Source organism: Ceratotherium simum, chromosome 29, assembly GCF_057802395.1.
Source record: "Ceratotherium simum simum isolate JZ-2026a chromosome 29, ASM5780239v1, whole genome shotgun sequence".
Lineage (NCBI taxonomy): Eukaryota > Metazoa > Chordata > Mammalia > Perissodactyla > Rhinocerotidae > Ceratotherium > Ceratotherium simum.
In genome coordinates, this window is record NC_141928.1 from 12,236,499 (window position 1) to 12,260,896 (window position 24,398).

At 41.4% G+C, this 24,398-nt stretch overlaps 1 protein-coding gene across 8 annotated transcripts in view; it reads left to right on the forward strand.

Annotated features, from left to right (window-relative positions):
• DENND1A (DENN domain containing 1A) overlaps positions 1 to 24,398 on the forward strand; it is a 504,435-nt gene that overhangs the window by 264,129 nt on the left and 215,908 nt on the right. For all 8 annotated transcript variants that reach the window (XM_004423432.3, XM_087419123.1, XM_087419121.1 and 5 more), the window contains 2 exons: positions 1,569 to 1,669; positions 18,003 to 18,048. In XM_004423432.3, the coding sequence (XP_004423489.1) occupies positions 1,569 to 1,669; positions 18,003 to 18,048 (147 nt within the window). The remainder of the gene's footprint in view (positions 1 to 1,568; positions 1,670 to 18,002; positions 18,049 to 24,398) is intronic.

A 24,398-nucleotide genomic window follows, 5' to 3' on the forward strand; every position in this document is an offset into this window, starting at 1 on the left:
CACAACTGTGAAACATCAGCAGAATATCCAATTTAAAGCTGTTCATGTTACACTAACCTCTGGGATTCTCTTAACCGGGCCTTGGCACATCACTCTTTCGCCACGTAAATGTCCTTCTGTCAGCAAAGACCAGTTAACAGCTTCCAAAAGAGGCAAAGTCCTCATGGGAACAGGGTTCCCAGAAACCAAAAAAACATTAAAGAAAAAAGACAGAAAGAAACATGTGTTCTTGGCTTTTGTCACTTCAGAGCCATATCTCCAAAGGTGTTGTTTTTTTCCTTCTTTCACTATACTGAATTTTGTAGCAATTTTATTCCATTCTATCTTTGTTTCCTAAATTTTTATTGAATTAATTGTATCAATACTGGTTGTATAATGTGTCTAGCTTTTAAGGCAAAAAAAAGAATATGAAATAAGAACATTTCAAAAGAATAGGGAGAGGAAGGATTAGCCAGTAAACAGTGCTGGGGCAATTGATTAACTATGTGGAAAAAATAAATTCTCACCTCACTCCTTAAACCTAAATTAATTCCAGATGGATTAAAGAGTTTAAGGCTGAGAAAAAATTTGGAGGACTTTCTTAGTATAAAAGCAGTGGAAACCATCACAAAGGAAAATATTTGCGTGTGTAATTATTTAAACATTCTCTTCACCCAAAAATTCAAAGAAAATTAAATAAAAATAAATTATTTTCAAGAACATTACAAAAGATTAGTATCCTTTGCATATCCAGCATTTGCCTGTAAATCAAGAAAAAAATACTCATTAGAAAAAGTGGACTAAGAATATAAATAGACTATTTACCTAAGAAATATAGTCAAGAAACATATGACAAGATTTCAGCCTCAGTCATGATCAGAGAAATAAAAATAAAATGAAAATAGATACAGTCTTAAAGCTACTAACTTGACTAGAATTCTTAGTGCTGGTGAAGTGCAGGGAGGCCAGGCATCCCTGTATATGACTGGGGGCGTGTGAAGAGCCTCCATCCATCATCTATTTATTATATTAACACATTTATTATATTGTTTATTAAGTGCCGTAAAATATTTATAAGCTTTGTCTCTGAATTCTACATCTAGGAACAATATATGAAAATTATTGACCTGATCTGATTATATAACTTAATGGTAGAGGAGTGGTCAATTATGGGTAATTCATTGAGTGTCATTAAAAGATATGTTTTCTAAGAATATTTAAAGATAGGGGAAAATGCCAGCAAGTAATGTTAACTTAAGAGAAAGAGCAAATGAACACTATATTTATAGTAATCCTAATTTTATTAGAAAAAGAAATATAAGTGCATATGTATGTAATACTCCAAAATGTTAAATTATCCCTTTCTCCATTTTCTAAATTTTCTACTGTCATTGTGCATTGGCTTCATAATCAGGAAAAAAAAGTAGGTTTTTCAGAAAAGCAAGCTCTTGTTAATTTTGAATTAGGGTAATTGAGTTAACTTATAATTTTGAATATGTTGATAAATGTGTATTTAATTTTATTGCTGAACTCAAATTATAGTGTCTCCTCACTTTTAGCTCTGAATCTCAGATTTGCTTCTGTTGCAGTTGACTGCCTGCATCCACGGGTCTGCTGCGATGCTCTACCCCATGTTCTGGCAGCACGTGTACATCCCCGTCCTGCCTCCACATCTGCTGGACTACTGCTGGTAAGGCCGCTGCTTACCCTGTCTTCTGCTTTTCCTTCTCCAGAAACTGACCAAGAGTGTTAGATCTGTAACTTGTAATGCAATTGGTGACTCTAAATTAAAAATACTAACTTCAGAATGATAGGAATTTTAGACTACCTGGTTGCATGGCCCTTTTGTTTCCAAAAAGCTTTTATGTGTGTCGTGGCATTCTTAAGAGTTCAAGTGAGTAGATAGTACTTTTTCCATTTCTCAGTTTGGGGAAACAAAGCACCAAATAATTGTGTGATTTTTTTTCCTAAGACAAATTAGAAACTGGTGATGAGAACAACTGAGATCCCCAAGGTCTTCAAGTTTCAGCCATGCCCTGGCACATTCTGTAAGACATCCTCTCAGCTGTGGTTTGGGAGCAGAAGCTAGACTTCAAAACCTTCTGAAGTCTTTGGATGGGAATCTCACTGTTCAGTGAAATGTGTTTTAGTGGGAGGAAGGAAGGCAAGAAGGTGGGCAGGCTGGCAGGTTGGCTTTAGAGTCAGCTCTGCCACCTTGGGCAGGTCACTTGGCTTAAGACTGTTTCCTCGTCTGCAAAATGAAGTTTTTCTATCCATAATTATATAAGGATGAAATGATGTAACAGATGAAGGGACACTATGTAGAAAAGCTGGCTCATGGTAGGTGCTCAGTAAATGTTTCTGCAGAAGCATCGTCCTCGTCACTTTAATAGATTACCAAAAAAGACTGTCTCTGTGACTGATTTGGAACCATTTTCATTATGAATAATTTCTTTCTCTAGTGTAATATGATTAAAGACATTGTCTCCAGACAGCTCAAGTCAGCAGAAGTTGATAAGGGAGCACTATACATATGTAGGAAAAAGCACCGCACTGCCTGCTCAAAATTGAGAGCTTCAGGGGAAAGGGACCCATTTGAGGGGTCACAGCCCTGTTGCATAAGAACAGATGACTCAGCACATTTACCATTGGTTCAGAGTGACTGAGTCCAGGTCAGTCATAATTTTTGCTGGGATGTCCAGCCTCTTTTGTAATCCTCTCACTGAAAAGGTTCACTCAGGTAGTCAAATTGTCCTGGGAGCTTAAAGGTGATCCACAGTACTCCTGATTTGAGTGTGTTGAGCTCACCCTCATCCCAAGAAGCCATGGGTTCAACAAAGATGTGGCTCAGGGCTGTCAAGTGAAAATCAGCAGCCCTCTCTAGTGCATAGCACTAAGGGAATTGGCTCATTTTTCTCTTTATTATGTATCTTTCTTATCAAGGTGGGTCTTTTTATCCATACCTTTCTCCCACCTCTCATGAGATTAAGGAGCAAGTCCTCTGCTTAGATTTGCTGCTCCTTTTGAGCTTTTGAACCAACTTTCTTGGGTTTTTTTCCACTGTCCTGTATCTCAAAGGAAAGGACCGTGTTTGCCATCCAGTAGTGTTTGTTGTTGTTCGAATGAAAGATTGGGGGGCTGGGCAGAGGCAGACTCTGACGCTCAGAGAGGGAGAAGAAGGAAAGGGGAGTGAGAGAGGGAAAAAAAGAACAAAACACACACCCGAGGAAGGTGGAAGGGAGATAGTGAAGGGGACACACAGAAAAAGTAGGAAAGGAGACATATGTCCCCTAAGACAGACTCACAGCAGTGCTCAGTCCCCTTAGCACAGAGAACCTGCTGCCACACCCCCCATGACATACGGCATCCTCCCAGGCACATACCCATCCAGACACATGCCCAACAGAGAGAGACACAAACCCCCCTACACCTCATCCCAGACATGTGCTCTAAGGGGAAACTTTAGAGTTCTCCCTGGAAGAGACTCACCTGTGTGTCTTGATGCTCTATGCAGTGATTGGTAGAGCTGGGAGAGTCATTGTAGTCCCTCTGCCTCCCAAATAGTACAGCTTTAACTTTCCATTATTTGGAAAGTTTTGGTTGCTCAATTGTTACCTACTTTAAAACCAGCAGCTTACATTCCCAAAATTGTGGAGAAGAAGATGCTCTGTCGGTTGCATCAGTGATAACAATAGCTGCCATTGGTGAACATCTCCTGTGCCCCAGTCACCTTTACGTCTGTGATCTCATTTAAGTCTTCCAGCAGCTCTGTAAGGCAGGTATTATTAGCTCCATTTCACAGATCAGTAAACCAAGACCCCAAGAGGTTTAGTAATGTGCCCCAATATACATGTTATGTACTGTATAATCACATTTTTATAAAAACAATTATATGTATGTATATAACACAAAAATTAGATACGCATATATACTCATGTATATACTCATGTGTATAGTCACACACGTACATACGTATAGAGGGGCAGAAGTCTGGAAGGAAATACACCAAAATGTTGACAATGATCTGTAATGGAGAAGAGGGAGAGGGATTCTGCATGATTTTTATTTTATTTTCCATATTTCCAAATGTGTCTGCAATGAAAAAATTTAGTTTTTATAATTGAAAAGTTTTGTTTTAAAAAAGCCAGTATGTATTGTAGCCACTTGTTCTTTCCAGCTGACGTCTCACGTCCCAGCCCTCCTTGCTGGTTTGCTTAGAGGATTGATTAGCTGTTTCACTGTTCCCTGTGGAAGCTGATCCGAGATCTCTTTTCAGCTTCCTCCCTAACTCCAGCCTTCTCAAGAGCTGTGTCACCAGCCTAACCAAGAGCCGTGATGCTGGCTGGTCTAACACAGACGGGAAGACTGGGCAAGGAAGGCTGCTAAGCCCTCATCATCCCAAACCTCCACTCCCAAAACTCCAAGTTAAGCCTTGTGTTTTTCAGAGTCTGAGTAGGTCTGGTGAGGAGGTTCCATCTGGGAAGTGTCTGTGTGATGGCCGTCTCTCTTAGTCTTTTGTTTTCATGCAAGAACTTTTTGACATTTAACTGAAGGATGATTGCAGGCCGGTGGGGATTGGTATCTGTTTGTTAGCTGCAAGATGTAAGAATGGTGAAATAAAAGACCCCAAGAGAAAAACCAAATCCTCTGTTCCAGGCTTGATTTGATCACCTTCAGCCTGCTACCCCTGCTTTGGTCAGAAACTACAGATGTCATGAAATTGGAGTCAATGCTAATAACTTCATTCTATTGTGCTTGGTGACTTTCACCGCCGTTGAGTTTAATCCTTGGTGGTAAGAGCCAGCAGGGATAACTAGCATTTTAAGTAAAGTGCTAGGAGGCTGAAACATGTAAATTTGAAGGAGATTTGTTCCTCTGCAGATGATTTAAATGTTAAGTACGTCCCCATGCAGGGGATACACGAAATGGAATCTGCAAACTATTATCTTCTGTAGAAATGAACTCTCAATTTACTCACTGCACAGGAAGGGCAGATTCTAGTCATTTTCACTGCCAGCAGGTGCCCTTTCTATGCATAATAGACTTCGCAAGTGTAATTAACACATGAGAACCACTGCTGCCAGTTTTTCTTCAGGTACATGCTGCTAGGAGTTTTCAGGACAACAGTGTAGGCTGTAAGAGCTTTTCACATGACGCTTGAAGAAGAGGTGCTCATTGACTTCTGGACAAAGAAGTGTTAAATGGAGCTGAGCCTAGACCCTGCTATTGGTGTCATAGGTCCTGGTCCTTGGGCCCAGAGACCCTAAGAGCTGTAATGCAGCCTTTGGTAGAACAGAGGCCAGTAGAGCAAAGCTCTGGGATGCAATGAATAAACGGGAAGTACGATGCTGAAAACCCCACAATTATGTGGAAGACTCTAATTGCACATTCACAAATACAACAACCAGTTATCTGAGTTAACTTTAATTAGAGCTATAATCACAGATTTTAATTATCTGAATAAATCAGTTTAGTACAAATGGTCTGCCCTAAATATTTCCATAATTAATTTTTTGATGTCCCTTCCCATTTTTGGAGAGGGTGATAGAGAAAGTGCCTGGGCTTTGGATTCACAGAGACCTGGATTCAAATCTCAGTTTCATTTCTTATTAGCTCTGTAATCATTAAAAATCTATTTTACCTCCCTGATCTGCCATTTCTTTTCTGTAAAATGGGTTTAATTACCTACTTTGAAGAGTGGCTTTAGGAATTAGAGATATTGGTCGTCAAGTGGCACATAGGGGCCATTTAGTAAATGGTGGTTGCTCTTATAATGGTTATTATAAACATGGGATATGGATTTTAGTTTCCAGAAGGTTTAACTCACATCAGACGTTATTCTTGCTTCTGTTGCCTTGTGAGCTCAGGAAAAACTTTATAATTCATCTTCTCTTTTTACCCCTCAGATTGTTTTTATTTTGATTTTTTTTTTATTTAACTTGAGTTATTGTATGGTTGTTTTCATTTGCAGCTGTGGCATAAGAATGAAAAGAAAAGAAACAAAAGCAGATGGCAGAGAAAACGAAAGGAGTAAGACATTTCCAGCCCTTATGAATATTTAAAAACATGTGCTGCTGGTTCCTTTCTACTTCAGATCTGTGCTGTTCTCTTGACTTTGCAAGTGACAATGAGAATGTTCCCTACCTTGGCTGATGGTGGCCCTGACCATGGCCAGTGTTGAGAAAGCCTTCCCATTTCTGGAGCAAAAAGATTAACTTGCTGATGAGAATCAGCATTCCATTTCATAATAATAATCACCATCTATTGAGTACAGTGTTTGTCAAGCTCTTTGTAAACATTATTGCAAATCTTCAAAATCAATTCATAAGGTAAATATTAGTAGCTCCATTGTATAGATTAAGAAATTGAAGGTCAGAGAGGTTTAGTGACTTACCCACTATCATACAGCTAAAAAATGACAGAGCCTGCACTTGAAATCCAGGACCATTGATATGAAAGCTTTCCTTACTAATATCCTCCAGAGTGTTAGAGAATAAGTTGTACCCATCACCAAGATTTTGTCAAAAAATTCTTCATGGACGCTTCTTGGTGACTTGCTAATTGTAGACTTATGTTATCCTTCATTAATCATTCATTCATTTGGCAAATATTTATAGAGCACGTACTGTGTACCAAGCACTATGCTAATTAAATGTTGCTAATAAAATGTCCCAGTAGAAGCCATATGATATTTCCCATATAAATTCCTTTTTCTCCGTTACTCATTCAGAAGTAGTCCTAAATAAGGACCACAAATCAATTCCCAAATTGAATTGTATATTTAGTTATTCTGGACACTTGTTAACTTACCTTCGTGATAAAATATTTCCACAGCAGAGCGGGACAAGTTAATGTTTTCCCCCGAAGGACAGCCAGGTCAAGAGCCAAGTTAGTAGCTAACTGCTGATGCTCTCTGAGGGCATGGTTGGACCAAAAAGTTAAATCAGATATGTACAATCAAGCTTTGGATTTTGTATTTGACTTGGTAAAATGCATTGTATTTCCTGACATTTCCAGGTGATTCTGGAAGCCATTCTTCCACTCGGAGTGGACATGCTCAGATTCTCTGTGAGACATACTAGTTCTAGACTCTTTATCTGTGCTGCATGTAGAGTTCTGAATCAACCCCCACGTGCTGCATCATGTATTCCATCTAGGATTTTTAACAAACAGTGTGAAATATGCCTGATTACAGGGTGTACAGTCCATATGGGTGATGGGGCATCAGTCTGGACACAGCTGTGAAATGGCATCTGGATGGTCAGAGCTGGGTGCATTCTAATATCTATCTTCATTGATGCCATGAAATTTTGCGTAGGGAATAAATTGGTGCTAAAGTAAGTGGGATTGTTCATATTCTTGGTGGCATAGAGAGAAATCAACCAAGTGTGGTGTGGTGGAAACAGAAAAACCTGGCTTTGGTTCTGGTTTACTAGCGTTGAGGTCTCTGAGCCTGCTTTCTCTTCTGTTGAATGTGAATAGTAATTACTACTGATACACAGAGGTGTTCCATAACTATTTTTGTTATTACTATTTATTTATAGTCAATATATATTAATGTGTGTGTGTGTGTGTGTGTGTGTGTATAGATGACCCAACAATCCAGTTGAAAATCACAACATCCAGATAGGATGGAAGTGGATTAGGTAGACAGGTGTGACAAATTATCTTATATATATCAAACTCTGGACTATGTAGGTTTTGTTAAAGATTGAATTCCAACAAGTAAGCAAAAACTGTGTGTCATTTCTATTTTGCAGCAAGTATTCATGAGTGCCTACTATGTCCCTGGCATGGGGCGTAGGAAGGTAGGAGCTTATAGAATGTTCTGGATCTGAGAAAACACTACTTCATAAAGAGCTCAGGTGTCCAAGCAAGTGTGGGAGAACAGAGATTTCTTTTTTAAGCCAGAAGCAGCAAGGAACCAAGACAGGCCATTGCTCAGGAGGGGGAACCACTGCAAACAGGAGCTCATCTGGGAGGGTTAGGAGAGAATGAGGACCAGGATTTCAGTTTCAGACAGAAGGAGAAGGGAAGTTGGGTCTGTGGTGGGCCTGATGGTTAGGAAGTGCACAACGTGTGTTGGTTGAACAAAAGGAAATTATAGATTGTTAGGTAAACCCCTTAGTAATATTCAGCTAAACTTGACCCTGAGGTTTGTACAGAGAGGCTGAGTAGCAGAAAAGAGTTCGGGCTTGGAAGTCAAAGTTCTGGGTCCAAATCTTGGCTTTGGTCCTACTGAATATATGTCTTTGGGTGAGTCACATAACCTCTCTGAGCCTCAGTTTCCTCATCCACAAGATTATAGCTCAAAATATAGTCCATAAAGAGCCTGGCATCAAGTAGGCACCTAAAAAGAAGTTGTTAATGATGGTGGTCACTGAACCCTGCATCGAGATGCACTTTCATTTCCTTCAGCAGCACTCAGAACTGAAAATGCCAAGAGCCTTTGGAGGAAGCTTTGGGCAATTTCTGAGTAAACTTTCTTCCTGGTGGGAAAATGGGAGAAAGAAGAGACTGGGCTCTTTGCATGATTTATGTTATAGATTCTGTAGGAATCTATATCTATCTATACTATAGGTTCTATAAGAAAACTGTCTTTTCAAGTTCCCCATTTGATTTTTTAAATTGAAATGTAATTCATATACCATAAGATTCACCCTTTTAAAAGTGTAGAATTCAGTAGTTTTTAGTATATTCACCAAGTTGTGCAACCATCACCACTATCTAATTCCAGATCCATTAGATTTTTAATACATTCGTTATTGTTGTTAGTAAGGCAATTCATCCTTATAAAAAAAAAACCTTAACCTTTCAAAAGTATATACAGCAAAAAGCAAATGTTCTACAAAAGTGAGTAGTCTATATGGATGGTTGGCATCAGACCCTTAGCCTGGTCCCTCTGAGGGGCCCTTGCTGGCACTGATGGTAGGAGTGCAGGGAGACAGCTGTCATCTAGCCTCAGCATCAACATTCCCACGATGGTACTGAGATTTGCAGGATCCCTTAACTGTGGAATGGTAATGACCCTTCCCTGGTTGGGGATGGTGGTCATCAGCTCGCCCACCCACCATTTGGGGAGCTTTTCTAACTGCAGCCTCCCCACCTGTGGCTGTCCACCTCCTCTGCTGCTGCATCTACATCTGAGCATCTGGACCTGCCCTGCACATCCCACCTTCCCAGTCCCCCTCCTGCTGCCTGATGTGGTAAGGGGCAGCATCCTGCCTCCCTTGCCCCAGTTTCTGACCTGCCTCCATGGGACATAGCTGGCTCTAACCTCTGCTTGTTTGACCAAGCCTTGGCCTGCTTTTCCATTTCTTATGACACATTCTGTGTGTAATTCCTAACTCCTCCCTGACTTGGAGCCTGTCTTGAACCCAATACTTAGAAAACTCTAGAACTTCTAAGGTACAAGTGTAGTGGTCTCTGCAGCAAAGACATTCTAGATACGTTCCTAGTCACCAGTAGAGCAGGAGCCACAGACTGTGTAATGCCATTGTCACAAAAGCTTCAGCAGTGGAGGAAGTTACCTCGTGGCAGGGCTTTTGGGATAAGTGTCCCCGCCTCTCTCAGTTATTGGTGCAAGGGAGAATACATGAAGCACCAGCATAGTGCTAGGCTCGGAATAATCTCTCAATAGATGTGGGTTTGTCTTCCCCTGGAACATCTGAAAGACTGAGAGGTTAGGCTAAGAAGGTAATTGGATGCTATGCATCTTGGCGTGTAACATATCTTAGTCCTGAAAAACAAAAAGAGAAAATCTTTTCCTCTTATTACCAGTGGCATTTTCAACTTTTACACTTTTTTTTTTGGTTACTTTCTCTTCATTTATTTATCCATAAACCTCTTTTTCTTTTTGTCTTCTCATTTTTTTTTGTACCTCTTTCATTCCTGCTTTTCTACAAGGATCTAATGGGCTGCTGGTGGCTCATAACCTGAGACTTCCGTTTTTCGGCTGGCTCTAGCTGTTATGGTTCTCATTGAACTCTCTGGGGCAATAGCAAGCCCCGTCTCCTGACCTTTCCTCTGTGATTAACTTCTCCTGCTGCAGTGGTCTTAGCTGTGGAGCCCTTCCTGATGTTTTCCAAGTCTGTCTCCTTCCGGTAGACCGAGGAGGCACAACAAGGCGGACTACTCCAGGCTTTGATGTTGACCTTTTCAGGTTTTCATCTAGGCGTTATGTTTGTCACTTGTGTGTTCATTTTGGTTGGGTTCCGTGGCTTAGAGCGCTGGAAGGCGTCTCCCCTATCCCCAAGGTTACCCCAGGAAGCCCCAGGGCCACACTCAGAAGGGCATTGTCCTCCCTCTCCGCCTTTCACCCGTCTGCACCAGTGATGTACATGTGTCTCGCATTAGCAAACCAGTGTGCCCAACACTGCGTACACTGAGCTCCTCCACTGTTGTAAGCCCTGTGCTCTGGCTGCAGAAACTGCAGATGGAAACTAGGCAGTCTCTGCCTCCTCTCCCAGTCTAGAATTGCTCCTGTCCTATCACAGATCCTCATCCTCTGCTATTGCTCATAAATCAAGGAGGGCCGGTTGGAAACTAGGCAAGAAGTTAAATACCTTTTCCCCTAAGAAAACCTTGATTAACTCATGGCATTCGTACTCCTACTTTTCAAGCCATATTTTCTGCCTCTCACCACCTGTGACCTTTGTCAAATCACTTAACCTCTTCGAGCCATAGGTTCCTCTGTAAATTATGGAGATCAGCCTTTCCAGACTGCTGCATGGGTGGAATGAGGTCATCTTAGGTCCGCCCCACAGCACCCTGTAAGTCGCCTTGCAGCAGTTTACGCACATACAGTAATATGCTTATTTAATGTCTGTTCTTAACTGTAAACTCCAAATAGGCAGGGAGTTTTTTCTCTCCTCTCTCCCCCACCCAGCGTGGTGCCAGACACATAGCAATATTTGTTGATTGACTGACCAGCACATGGAAAACACTGAGCACATAATAAATGCACCATAAGATGTTAGCTTTCTCTCTTTCCCCTCCCTGGTTGCCTTTTTAAAATTCAAGCTCCTGAGTGACTCGTTAATTTTTCCCTGTGGACACCATGAATCCCGTCTCGAGCCTGTTTCCCTCTTTGGGTTGGTGGCTGGAGTGCTTAGAGCCAAATCTGTGTCCATCTCAGCAGGTGTGCAGAACCTCACAGCACCCAGTGGAAGTACTAACCTCTCCCCTACTCATGATTTTTCCCTTTGCCCCTATTTCTTTTCCTGCTTTTGTTGCCATATTGAACATATTCATATAAACAGCTTTAAACCCTGTTTAGAACAAAAAAGAGTAGCAATTCATTTAAGCTAGTAAGGCAGACATAATTTTATTCTGGCTATGAAGTGTTCACTTGCTATTTTATTTTTAAGCTTTAATTATCAAATAACCATTTTTTCTTAAGTGTAATGTAATGGTTAAGAGAAATTACTATTAAGCAAGAGTAGTATAACAGACTTGGAAGTGGAAGGATTTGGGCTGGAATCACCATTAACTGTGACCATGGGCAAGTTTCTGAGAATCCCTTTTTTAATCTATAAAACGGATGGTATAAATTGGATTATTTGAGGATTAAATGATATAAGGTAACTAAAGCCTGCTGCACAGCCCTTGGTATTTGGTGAGCACTCAGTCCATAGCAGCTCCGCCGTCTTTATTCTTCCTGCTGTGCAAATGGCACCACCGTGGACTCTGAGAAGCAGAGTTCAGTTTTCCTGTGACTGAGAGTCTGGACTAACCCTACAAATTATCACGTGCTTTATGCCAAATGGGCAATGCAGACAAAAGCCTCTAAAAAGGGAGATTAGCAACTGCTGGGGTTTTCTGAGCAGTGGTGCTTGATGGGCAGTGCAGGTTCAGAACGTGGAGGGGACTAGGACTGGCACAGCTGCTGGCTGGCCCTCAGGGAGCAGGTTCTAGAAAACTTCCTAACCTCCTTCTACTCCTTTTTCCACCATCCTTGCAAATGCTGGTCTCCTGGGAAACAATAAGCTTGTTTTATCTTAGCATGACAGACTTGTGTTCTCGTCTCAGCTCTGCCATTTATTAGCTGTGTGATCTGAATGAGTTGTTTAGTTTCCCAACCTTCGTTTCTTCATCTGTGAAATGGTGGTAATAGTAATACCTACCTCACGGTGTTGTCATGAGCATCCAAGAGAAAGCTGCCTGTCGAGCCCTTAGCTTGACAGTGCTGGCTCGTGGCAAATGCTCAGTGAACAGTGACTGCTCTTATGGGCTGCCATTCTATTGGCCATCCTATTGGCCATTCTGTTGGTCTGTAGTCCATCTATCTGGTCACTCTCAGTGAGACCAAAACTATGATTATTTGTGTTCTCCAACAAGATGTGTCGTATGGTTTTTGTTCACGTTTTTTCCCGTTCTTTTGTCCTTGAACCTCTCTACCAGTCAGGCCTCATTATTTTAGCACAGAACTTAAAACTCTAAGACAAGCTGTGTTTACACTTTTGTTTCTTTTCAGAAAAGAAAAAATGCAGGAGCAAATGAATAAGACCTCTTTCCGAGTTTTCCTTCCCTTTAAAAATGGTGAACTGAGGAAAGACTTATGGGATCCTCTTCACCTATCAGGGTATTTGGTTAAGAAGGTGATGTGCCTCTAAGAGGTGAGGTGGGTACTGTGAGGTGTAAATTGTAATGCTAACTATGCATTTATATGGGAAAAAAGAAAAGAAAAACAGTGGACCTTCCAAATCCCTGGGCAGCTCTAAACTAGTTCCTTCCTGAGATCCAAGAGGTGTTGCTCACCTGGGGATGGGGGCCCGCCTACCCCCACCCACTGCTCCCCTCCTCTCCCCTCCCCCTTTGTCTTGGGCAGCTGTATTTTATATATTTGAGCAGCCAGTGTTCCTTTATTTCACCTGACTCTTCCAATTGGTAGCCACTTACCTCAGGGGAACATAATTAAGAGGGCTCTAGTTATCTGGGGGAAAGGAATTAAACAAATTGTGAAAGGCAGTAATAATGAATGGGGACTACAGGGCCCTTAATAAGTCTGCAAGATCCATATTGACGCCCGTTCATTGCCAGGAATGAGCTCGTGCTGCAGGACTTACCTGTAAGAGAAGTGCTCTGCATCACAGGCCCAGAGTTTGTGAGAGGACTGGGTGAATAGCCTCCTTGGCATACCAGCACTCCTTTCCTCTTGGTTCAAGTACTGAGTAGCGCTGTGGGACAGTGTGGACACAGCCTGGCTCTCAGTCCAATAGCACTGAGTTCGAATTATGGCTTCACTGTTTACTAGCTGTGTGACCTTGGGCAGGGTACTTTATCTTTCTGAGTCTGTTTCCCATTCTGAAAATGTGGATAATAGCACTACCTTGCAGAGTTGCCTTGAGAATTATGTATAAGTAATACTTAAAAGCAGCTGGGTTATAATAGCTCAAAAAATATTTGTTCGTTTTCCCCTTAATAGGATTCAAACTAAACATACCTTTCAGGTGAAGGTCATTATGTTGTCACTATTTTGACACCAGCAGCAGAACCCCTTTGCTTTGCAGAGCAGAAGGAAGAAAGAACAGCTTTTACTCTTCCAGGATGTAACTGATGAAGTCAGTGCAGTAATTCCCAGAGAACAAAGGCCTAGTAGAGATATATCCTGTTCTTCCATTCAGAGATGTACAATGGCATCCCACAATCGCTGTCAGACATAGGGCAGTTGTGACACAGTTGTCACGGCCTGGCTATGCATGGACTTTGTCATAGCTGTTAGTATTATCACAGCTTCAATTTAATTATGTGCGTTGTTGGTTCTGCACGTGTAGAGTCTAATTGCCGTTTAAAATGTCTTCAAAATCGCACTCAGATTCAGCGTTGAAACGTGAAGTCACTGTGAATGCTGAAAGGGACCAGAGCAGAGAAGCATGGTGTTCATTTGCTATTAGGGAAACACATGTTTGCATTCATATTTTCTTGAAAAACAACAAACAAGTTCTTCTAGGATCTAACAAAGGAAGATAGCTTCTAGTAGATGAAGTTTTATTATGTTTTGTTACTGAGACACCCTTGATGTCAGGATACCTTGACGTTGATGACTCTGAATCAGACAATGATTCACGTGAGTCGGACTCCGTTTGTGAAGAAGCTTTTTAGGAATAGCGTAACCACTTTATTTTGCTGTATTTTCCTTTTAATGTATGCCCAAGAGTGATAAGTGGTTTTTAAAATTTGCCATCCTAAATGATAAGAAAGTAGTGAATCATAATTTTCTTGGTAGTTTTTGCATTCTTGGTGGTACACAAAATCAAGAGTAAAGGTTGCCTTCTGAGGAAAGTGATAAGAAACCCTACTGAACTCAGAAAGTAGACAGGTGACACGAGAATGTGCTTGGAGTCAGAAACCCAAGTGTAGAGATGATGCATGTTAAGTGCCTGACACTCATCATGGAGTCTCAACCGTCCTCGTCAAGGGTTTGCCAGGTATCCATCAGAACCCAGGCAGGAACAAGAAACCATTCTTTGGGAATAAGAGAATGATCCAGAGGTGCCAGCCATGCCAGGGGCTTGAGGAGATGCATTTGGACATGATGACAGTCACTTACCGAGCCTACCATGGGCTGCTCCTGTGGTAGGTGCTTCATAGGTTATCTCTAATCCTTGCTACAATCCTGAAAGATGTGAAAAAACAGTCCTGCCCTTTGACTTAGTAATTCCATGTTTGGGAATTCATGCACATGAAGTTGTTTATTTTCATTACAATGTTACTCATAGTGAAAAGTTAGAAGCAACTTAATGTCTAACTCTAGGAATGGGGTTCAGTAAATTATGGTACCTCCATACTTGGTGGAGTATTACATAGTCTTTAAAATAATAATCACAAAGATTATATATAATATGGGAAATGTTAATGTAGCCGGTGAGAAAACAGTAAAATATATGCACTCTATAATTTCAAAGATATAAAAATGTTTGTTCATGTGGGCCAATATTAGAGGAGAATAATACAAAAATAAAAGTAGTTGTGTTAAGATGATGTGATCATGAGTGAATGTTCTTCCCCTCAAAATTTCCCTTTACAAAATAAAAAGCCAAAGAAAAGAGGTTTTCAAAGAAAACGATGCAACAGCTACAATAACTGTTGAGGTATATTCAGAAGCGAAATTGTTTTCAGAGAACACCTAGAATTACCCAGTTACATATTTGCTACATTGAGATGTTAAAGAGATCCTGGGTTTCTTTTTTTCCCCTCTTCCTACTTGGAATTTGTAATTAGTATATTTGCAGAGCAAAAATGCAGTAGATTCGGGGAAGTATTTGAGGCTTTGTAAGCATATGATGACAATGTAAAAGGTATTTGTCCAAATTTGCATTCATACAAAATGTGGAGCTGCTGTGATTTCAGAATAAATGTATTTTAAATATTTTCTAAATACAGAGCTGTTGCAACACTAACAATACTTGGCTAAGAAACTTAATTTCTATGATAGGCCATAATTACTTTTTGAAAAATCATTGGCTTAAAAAATGGCTACCTAATGATAACTGAAGAGTGAGTCCCACTTTGTGCCTTCTTGAATCTGTGATCACTTCTATGAGACTCCTTTTTCCTCTCTTCCAAGGTATCCTTGATTTTTTTATAGCAGGACAAAAGGGCATGGCATTAAAACCTACATATTTAAAATTCTAGAAAATATTTATTTTTCAGGTAACAGCCTGTGTTAAATTATACATAGGCTGTTGCTATAGGTATTTATTTTCACCTTTTTCTCAGTTGTTTGAATGTCTTTTTCTGTACATTAATTCATTTGTTGAAACTTTGGTTCTGAAATTCTAATTAAAACTCAGAGTCATTGGTCAATTTCATGATTGAATGTAGGAGCTGGAAAAGTTGATAAGATTTGGTTAAATATTATGGATTTGAGTTTTTCTCCCTTCTGTGTGTTAGGCTGTGCTTCTGGACACATTATTAAGTGGCCATTTTTCTGGAATTCTGCACTCTTCCTGCTTCCTTTCATTACATTAGGCAAGGTTCCACTAGATGAGACATTTGCAGTCTTAAGACTTCCTGCCTGGGTTCAGACTTTGTATTTTTGACATCGAAGCTGTCATGTTCCTGAAGCTACTTAATTAGAAACACATTCATTTCAGTGTATACTGGAAAAAGCTTGGACAGCAGAGCCAGGCGCACTGGGAAGTTTGAGCATTTGCGTAGCTGGCAGCTAAACTAATGGTTTACAGTTTAAGGGAAAAAAATATCGTAGGGCATTTCCTTGCCCCAAGAAGCGAAGAGACGCTGAATGTGCACAGCAGATACCTTCTTTAAAAAGGAGAGAAGAAGAAGAAGAAGACAAGAAAGGACAACTCCACTTTCACTGCAGTTGTGTCTATAGTTCTTTCTTGGCTATTATCAAATACAATAGTCTTCTAGAAGAATAGTTCCCAAACTGTGCTGCTAATATTCAAGTCTGTTTTACAGGCTCCCAAGGTACATTACTGCTGAGATCTGTAGTAAGGAGGACATTTCATATTCTGGGGAAGGATTTTTGCTTGAAGAATTTTATTTGTTGAATGGTAATGAGGAAATTGTGCCCTTTCTTATTTTTAAATGTTTGAGCAATTTTAAAATGCACATCTGATGTTTAAAAACCTCCCTTGCCTATCCATTGCTTTCAGGATAAAGCCTAAACTCCTTATTTCATTTGGGAGCAAACCTCTCCTTTCTCATTTCTTACCACTCCTTGTTTCCTCAACCCTGTCCCCAAGAAAGCCATCCTTGTAGGTCCATCTCCACTCCCCACCGCTGCCCTGGAGGAAACGTACCTGGTCACCTCAGTCTGAGCCAGATGTCTTTCCTCTAGGCTCATGAAATTCCCTTTGCACCTTTCACAGGATGTATCCCATACCGGAGAGACACAGGGAAAAGTTACCAGTCGCTGCCTTCCTCCCAACTCTTTGACCTCCCTCCTCCACCCCCAAGGAAAACATTGTGTGGGAGGTAGGCCTGAGGATTTTAGGTTCGGTATTACAGGATTTTAGGTACGGTATTACTGTACTGATGATAGGGAAGTCAGTGTGGCACAGAGGAACAAACTTGGGAGTCAGATCCTAGGTTTGCTAGTTAACTGTGTTTTGTGGCATTGGATAAGTGATTAAAGCTCTCTAGGCCTGTTTCCTCCTCTGTGAAATGGGGAAAAACACCTACCTGGTGTGGTTGCTGTGTGACTTAGGAAAGATGAATTTGAAGTTCCCCGTATAATGCCTAGCACGTCCATCATTAGTAAGTAGCATCATAAATTATAAGACATAAAATATGTGCACATATGCGCATGCACACAGACTCCTGAAACCAAAGGAGATCTATCTATAACGCCCCGGTTTTAAAACCTTTGGAGTTGGGTTCTCATCTCCTGCTCAGTCATTAACTTAGCAATCCAGTGCTATGTGAATGAAGCAGTTGGAAGGGGCTCTGTGAATTGTAGTGTCATCGGATGGCATGTGTACACATGGGGAGGAGATGCTTGCTGGCCATGCTCCATGTACTTTGTGCAATGAGAATGGACGGTTCGATCACATCTCTTGGTGGCTGAAGGAAACAGCAAGTAAAAAATCCTTTTTCTTTGACATACGTCGTGCCCTCCATTCAACCTTGTTAACTGCTTTTTCTGTTGTAATCATGGCAATAATAGTTCCCACTTGTACCAGTAACTGCACTAATCACTCAATGGATATTTTCTCTCATTCTGATAGCACCCTGCCAGGTCTCTTCCTAGACCCCATTTTAAAGATAAGGCACCTGAGGCTGTGCAGTTTCATAGCTGCTATTTAGGGACTAACGCCAAGACTGATGCTCTTCCTGCCACCGGTGCCGCTTCCAGTGCTGCCTGCGCTTTGAAATTCTGCTGAAATTTCTAGGCTTGGGAACAAAATGTCATATTAGGATTTTTGTTGTGAAAGGAAATGTAACTGTGCATACGTTTATTAAAACAGTTTTTCTCCAAATAGTGAACCATCTGTAATTTTCTGTCGGAAGCAACAGACATTAAAGCAGCTGTGTGTCTCTGTTTCTCTTCACAGCGCTCCCATGCCCTACCTCATAGGAATCCATTTAAGTTTATTGGAGGTAAGTTGGCTCCTTTCCTCCCTAGATCTCTCTACTTGTGGTTTTGTTTTGCTCCGTGGCAGTGGAAAAGAGACAGTCTCTGGATTCACAGCTCTACACATGGGAGCATGTGTAGCATGCTCACCTCACGTGCAGTCCCTCCCGGGTGCACAGAGCTGAGCATTCCACTTAGACTCTTTCCACTGGGCTCTTATTTCCAGCGTTTTTCCACTTTGCGTGAGATTGTCAGTTTTCATGGGTGAGGGCGTGAAGTTTGAAGGGGCAGGAGGAAAGAGTTCTTCAAACATTTGAATGAGGGAAGGGAAATGATTTGCTTTTCAAAATGATTTTTATTCTAAATCACTCTAATAATATTACATTTTTCCTTGTAGAAAATATGGTGTAAAAAGTATGTAGAAGTGTAAAGAAGAAAATTAAAATTATCCACAATACCGTTATTCTGAATTTAACCTCTCTTAGCATTTTATTATTCTTTCTCTTTGTCTTTATTCTGTGGCTACATAATTTGTATAAATGTATGTAATTGATATGTTATATATATAATTTTATGTTTTTATATGTCAATAATATGGCATGGGGATTTCTACACGTTTTTATTCACTCAGTAATAATAATTTTTAATATGCTACCTGTCATTCCACTGTTTGGATATACCACAACGTAACCATTTTTTCTATTATTGTTGGACACTTATGTTATTTATAATTTTTCACTATTATAAATAGCATTTCAGTGAACATCTTTATGCATAAGGCTTTATCTGCATTTTGACTTATTTCTTTAGCATAGAACCCCTAAAGTAGAAATGCTTGGTCAAAGCTATGAATCTGATGCCAGATTGCTTTCTGCATGGCTGTACCAATTAGATAGCAGTTCTTATAAAGGATTTTTATGTGCTTTTGTAAGTGCCATTGATTTGTAGACATGAACCCCGAGATTTTTCCTCCTCAGGAGAGAGCTTAAATTTGTACCAGAGCAAAATGGGGTGGGAGGTGGGGGGCTTGCCTGTTTTGCACAGGAGATAAGCTCTCAGAGGGAAAATCTACAGCTATGTCCGTCTGTGATGATGCTTTGCATGTCTTAAAGGAAGTGCTACTTCTCTTCTTCTGTTCCCTTCATTTCACGTCGACGAGGACCACCTGCTTCTTCACTAACTGTTGCACGCTGTGCTATTGTGCTTACAAAAATGAAACAAGTTGGTTATCGAAAAACCTGTTTGTTTGACATTGAGAATCTTGATCAAAATAGACCACAGAAATCTGCTCAAATTTCTAATTTGACAGGACGGCCATGTGGCTCCTACATTCTGTTAACAGTTCCTCCTTGTCATCACCCAGCCCTGAGCACATACAGTACACAGTTTATGGACTATCTTGGATGGTGTATTCAGATCAGATTGAAGAGATTTCTTCTGTGTTTTACCTTTGTTTGTCAAATTTGGAAGTGTATCAAAGTTCCTGTATGAAAAATTAAAATTGAATACTTTCTAATAGACCTTTAGTGCCAATTGTTATTGAGTTTGAAACATTATAATCTAAAGACCATTTGTTCTATTGGAGTCCACAGCTCTTTCCTGCCTTCCAGATTATTCCAACATGGGCTTTTTCAGACTCCTTTTTATGTCCCTTTGCCTTCGGCATTGTCCAAGTTTCTAGTCTTGGCTTGCTTTTCTTCTCCACATGCCCTCTAGTCATCTTGTTGAAGGCTTTTTGCTTCAGCTACCAAGGCAGTGTCCGTGACTCTCAGCTGTGATTCTAACACTGGTATGCCTCTCTCTGAACTCCAATGTTTCAAGTGCCAATTGAACTTCACCTAGATGTACTACAGATGTTGCAAACTCAGTCATCCCCAAACAATTATCTACACACACGCGCACACACACACACCGAGCTGCTCCACTCCCGGTTCCTGTGAGTGGCACCAGTGCCTGTACGGGCACCAACATGGGACACACTGAGCATGGCTGAGTGCTCCTCTTCCTCGGTCTTCCTCTCTAAAGTCACCACGTCTCTGATATGTCTCTCGCCCTGTTGCTTCCTCACTGCCTTCTTTGACGTTTTTCTTTGCTTTCTTGGATTCCTGCAAAGCCTTATTCATGCATTTGATCAGCAAAATGAAGGTCTCTTATGTTCCAAATGTTTTGCTAGATCCTGGAGGTATGCAGATGAATATAAAATTCAGTCCATAGTCCCAGCATTTAGGGGGTTGCCTCCTACCGGCTCACTCTACCTTCAGTAGCCTGCCTTCCAGTCTTCCTCTGCATTGCCCCGAGTTCTGCTCAGTCTCTCCACTGCTGTCAAGCCTCCGTCCTCTCACTGTCCGCTGTTAGCCAGTGCTCTCGCTGATCCCCACACATACCCACATTCCTGCTCCTCTGCATGGCTGAGCCCTGCCCTTCTCCAGCTCTTCCAAGAAGTCCTCCCATTTTTGTCGTCACCTTTCACTTACTGTACCTCTTGCTCTGGATGATAGCTGTTTGCTTCCCTGTTTCTCTCCATCATCCCTTGGAGCGTGAGTTCTTTGGAAATAAGGACTATGCTTCATTCACTGTGGTGTCCTCAGCACCTAGCAGGGCGCCAAGCAGATGCTTTCTGAAAAGAAGGACTGAGGAACACTTGGAAGGCTGGAATTCAGGACACATTTAGAGCCCTCTGGTAGGCATCACTGTTTTCAGGAAGCCCAGCACCATAATTTTACTTAAAGATGGAGTAATTTTTTTTTACTTTTTATATAATTGTAAGTAGTTGAAAATAAGGCCTTTGGTTAGTAAAACATGCAATGTAAAATATGCATAAATTTTGAAGTTAAAACTTGACACAGAGTTTTGCACTTAGGTGAATGGGGCAAGTCCACTCTGCTCAGCCTTTGAAGGGCTTTAAGTGAGAATGTTTGGGAAGCACTGGCCGAGATAAATCTTAGCCCTGTTGATTGACTCAGTTGGGGAGGGGCTTGCCGTGCTGAACTCCTGTGTGGTCAGCACTAAAAAACAAAAAACAAAAATAGCAGTCACCCCACTCTTGACGCCAGCTAAGACACTTTCCAAACAAAGTAGCATTTCCTGGGAGTATTGGGCAGTAGTGAACTATCAAATCTTGAAATTTAGACTCCTAGTCTCCTCCCATGGATTTCAGCTCAGACTCGGAGTGCTCTAGTCATGCTTTTTGATTGGGTTTGTCTGGTTCTATTATACTCTTCAGATGGGAGAGATGCTTCCCTTGAGAGTTTTTCTAGGAACTATGGACTAGAATGCTTGGGGAGGAGCTCGTACCTGGGCCCAAAGGAAAGCTCTTTAAGGAAGGAGCTCAGGAAGGCCCATCTCCTCTCACACACTAGTTTTCTTACTGGCAACTCAGCAAAAGGCTTATTTTTGACTGTCTTGTTATTTTTTCTTGAAAGCTATAGGCACCTTATTATGCCTTTGCATATGTGCCAGAATTTTTTAAACTTCAAATGAATGTGGCAGATGTTCATAAAAGTTTAGAAAAAGCTACCATAGGAAGACTTTTTAACCATTTTTGTGACACTCCAATTTGTTACACAAAAAGAAATATAAATTATAACCTAGTGTTCTCATTTGAAAAAAGGTTATTTTGGGGAAAGACCTAATTCTAGTCTTCATGCTCTTACAGGGTGCCCTTGCTACTTGTTAAATGGTAACCTGGTCACCTTAAAGAGTCTGCCTGCCTCCTAAAGTGACAAGTTTATACTCATCATCATTCTTATCCCTCCTCCTGCCTTTTTATATTCTGTCTCTCATTTAAGCAAACATTAATTTGAGTCTAGTGGTAAGTTAGCAGATAGCCAAGGGTATTGGCATAGACCTACTTTCTTCTTGGAGAGAATGATCATGTTAGCTGGCAGCTAGGAAATACCAAAACGTGGCCAGATTACACAGTGACTGTTTCCTTTTATTCTCTCGACCTCAGTTTAGTTCAGGAGACGTTTCTGCAGCCTCTCTTCAGTGCCATGTCTGGTAGCAGGTCCCAGGTCACGTCTGGTAGATGGTGCTTCTCTTATTTGCTAAATGAAGACCTTCTTTTCCAAGCGTCACAAACAGCGCTTTGTGTACAGGACTCAGAGTGACACCGGGATGTTTGCGGAAGGTAGTTTATATCATTCCTGGTGGGGAATGGTCAGAAAGGAGGAAGGAAAGGTGACAGCACTGACACAGTTCCAGACAGAGGCTCAGGTTAGCCTGTAAATGAAGCTCTGCCTCTACACAGAGGCACTGCAGTGCAGTGGTTAGAATGTGGGCTCTGCATTCTGGCTCCCTTACTTCCTGCTTACGTGATCTCAGGCGAGGTAACTGACCCCTGAGCCTCTGTTTTCTCACCTCCCTTATAGAATTTTTGGGGGATCCAGTGAGATAATGCTTATCAGGTGCCTAGCACAGTGCCTGGCACGGAAAGAGCTCAACGGAGGTCAGCAACCATTGCTGTTGTCATTTCCTCAATGGCCTTGAAGCTATTTACATTGTTAGCTGACCGCTTTGAAAGCATGTTTTAGGGACTCAGGTTCCAAGGGTCATCACCCTCCTTCCCTAGGGAAAGCGAGTTTCAACAAAATTGGTTTGTCTTAGCCCCATTTTCTCTTGGTTTGCAGTGCTAGAGGCACTGTATCGGGGATGGGAATGGCACTTTTGTGGAATTTGATGAATGCACTTCCAATCCCCTGCTCCACCGCTTCCCTGCTGTGGTAACTCCAGGCCTGATGCTTTCTCTCTCTGTACCTTACTTTCTTCATCTGTAAGAGCGGTTAGGACTCATCTCTTAGGATTGTGGTCAAGATTAAATAAGTGAGTCTTGTATATGTCCAGCATATCCCAGTGTCTGGCGTGGGGTAGGTATGCAGTGTACATCCCCTTCTACAGTAATGTTTTGAGAGCCTTCTGTGTACCAGGCACTGCATTGTACTAGGAGTTCTGTATAAAATGGTGAATGTGACCTATTCCTCCCCTTTACAGAGTTTTGTTTAGAGCAGAGACAGACAAGGAGAAAGTAATTGCAGTGAATTTCAGATGCCGTAGGCTCTGGTAGTGAAGACACCAAACCTAGCCTTGAGGCTATGCTTCTCAGAGGAAGGGAATACCTAAACTAAAACCTAAGAGACAAATAAGAATTCAAGCAGAGGAACAGGGAACAGTATCTACAAAGACTTCAAATGTAGACCATGAAGTTTTCCAGGAAGTATGAGTAGTTCAGTGTCGCATAGGAGCATAGAGCTGAAGAAAGGGGAGAGCTGAGGCAGGCAGGCAAGGGCCAGGCCATCCAGGGCCTTGTAAGCCATGTTAAAGAGTTTGAACTTTATAGGGCAATGGAGAGCCATTGAAGGGTGTAAATAGGGGAGGGACCTTGTCAGGCCTTCTCCTTCTGGGCCTTTAGAAACACAGTCCTTCCATATAAAATGCTTGGAAACTGCCTAACCATGTTAATAAAGTAAATTGATATTTGTAAAGATCAAGGTAATTCTTAAGTAAGTTACACACCACAACCATATATATAAAATTCAGATGTGTTAGCGTCCCAAACCCAAGCTGCCGAATGGTTCCCTTGCTACCAAGCTGTGGCAGAGGTGTTTGTAGTGATGGCTTTCTTCAGGGTTTTAAGCACCACTTTTACTAGATTTTTGTCTTTTCCTCTCTATTTCCAAGTACTTTTTATAAATTAGATAATCTTTCTACAGCCCAATTTGAGGATATAAATTTAGATTATATAGTAAGTGGTAGTTCCAGCCAGTAGGAACAGGGGTAGTAGGACCCAGGTACCAAGTTTGCAGGCCCCTAGCTACCTCCTCACAAGTGCAATTTCAAGAGGCATGTGATGGGTGCGCGGGGAGACAGGCTGCTCAGAGCGTTCCTCCCTCTCTCTCACCATCCTTATCTAGGAAGGCTTAGCTGGGGCTCCCAGAGGCCTGATTTTGCAGATGCACCAAGTTCTTGGAACAGCGCTGAGCCACCGCTCCGGGGACAGCGTGCAAGTGCCAACTCAAAGGACCTCTTGGTCTCTGGGCTCAGGAGGCAACATTTGTCTGTGTCTGCAGCAGGGCTCCTGGTTTAACTGTGGGGCTTTTACACAAAATAACAGGATTTACTTATTTACAGACAAGAAAAGTAACGTGTTTTTTTTTTCCCCTTTGCATCTCAAAGAACCTGAATTTCTGTCTAATGAGTTGGCACCATTTTAACTAGTTTTTTCTTTTCATTTTTCCCGCAGCATAGAAAGCCTTTAATCCTTTGTTCGTTTTTTTAGATATTTATTTTTAAACAGTTTCATAGTGGGTGAAGAAGAATGTTTCTTGTTTACCATTGTACCATTTTGCTTCTTCACAGGACTCCACAGGTAGACAGTGGT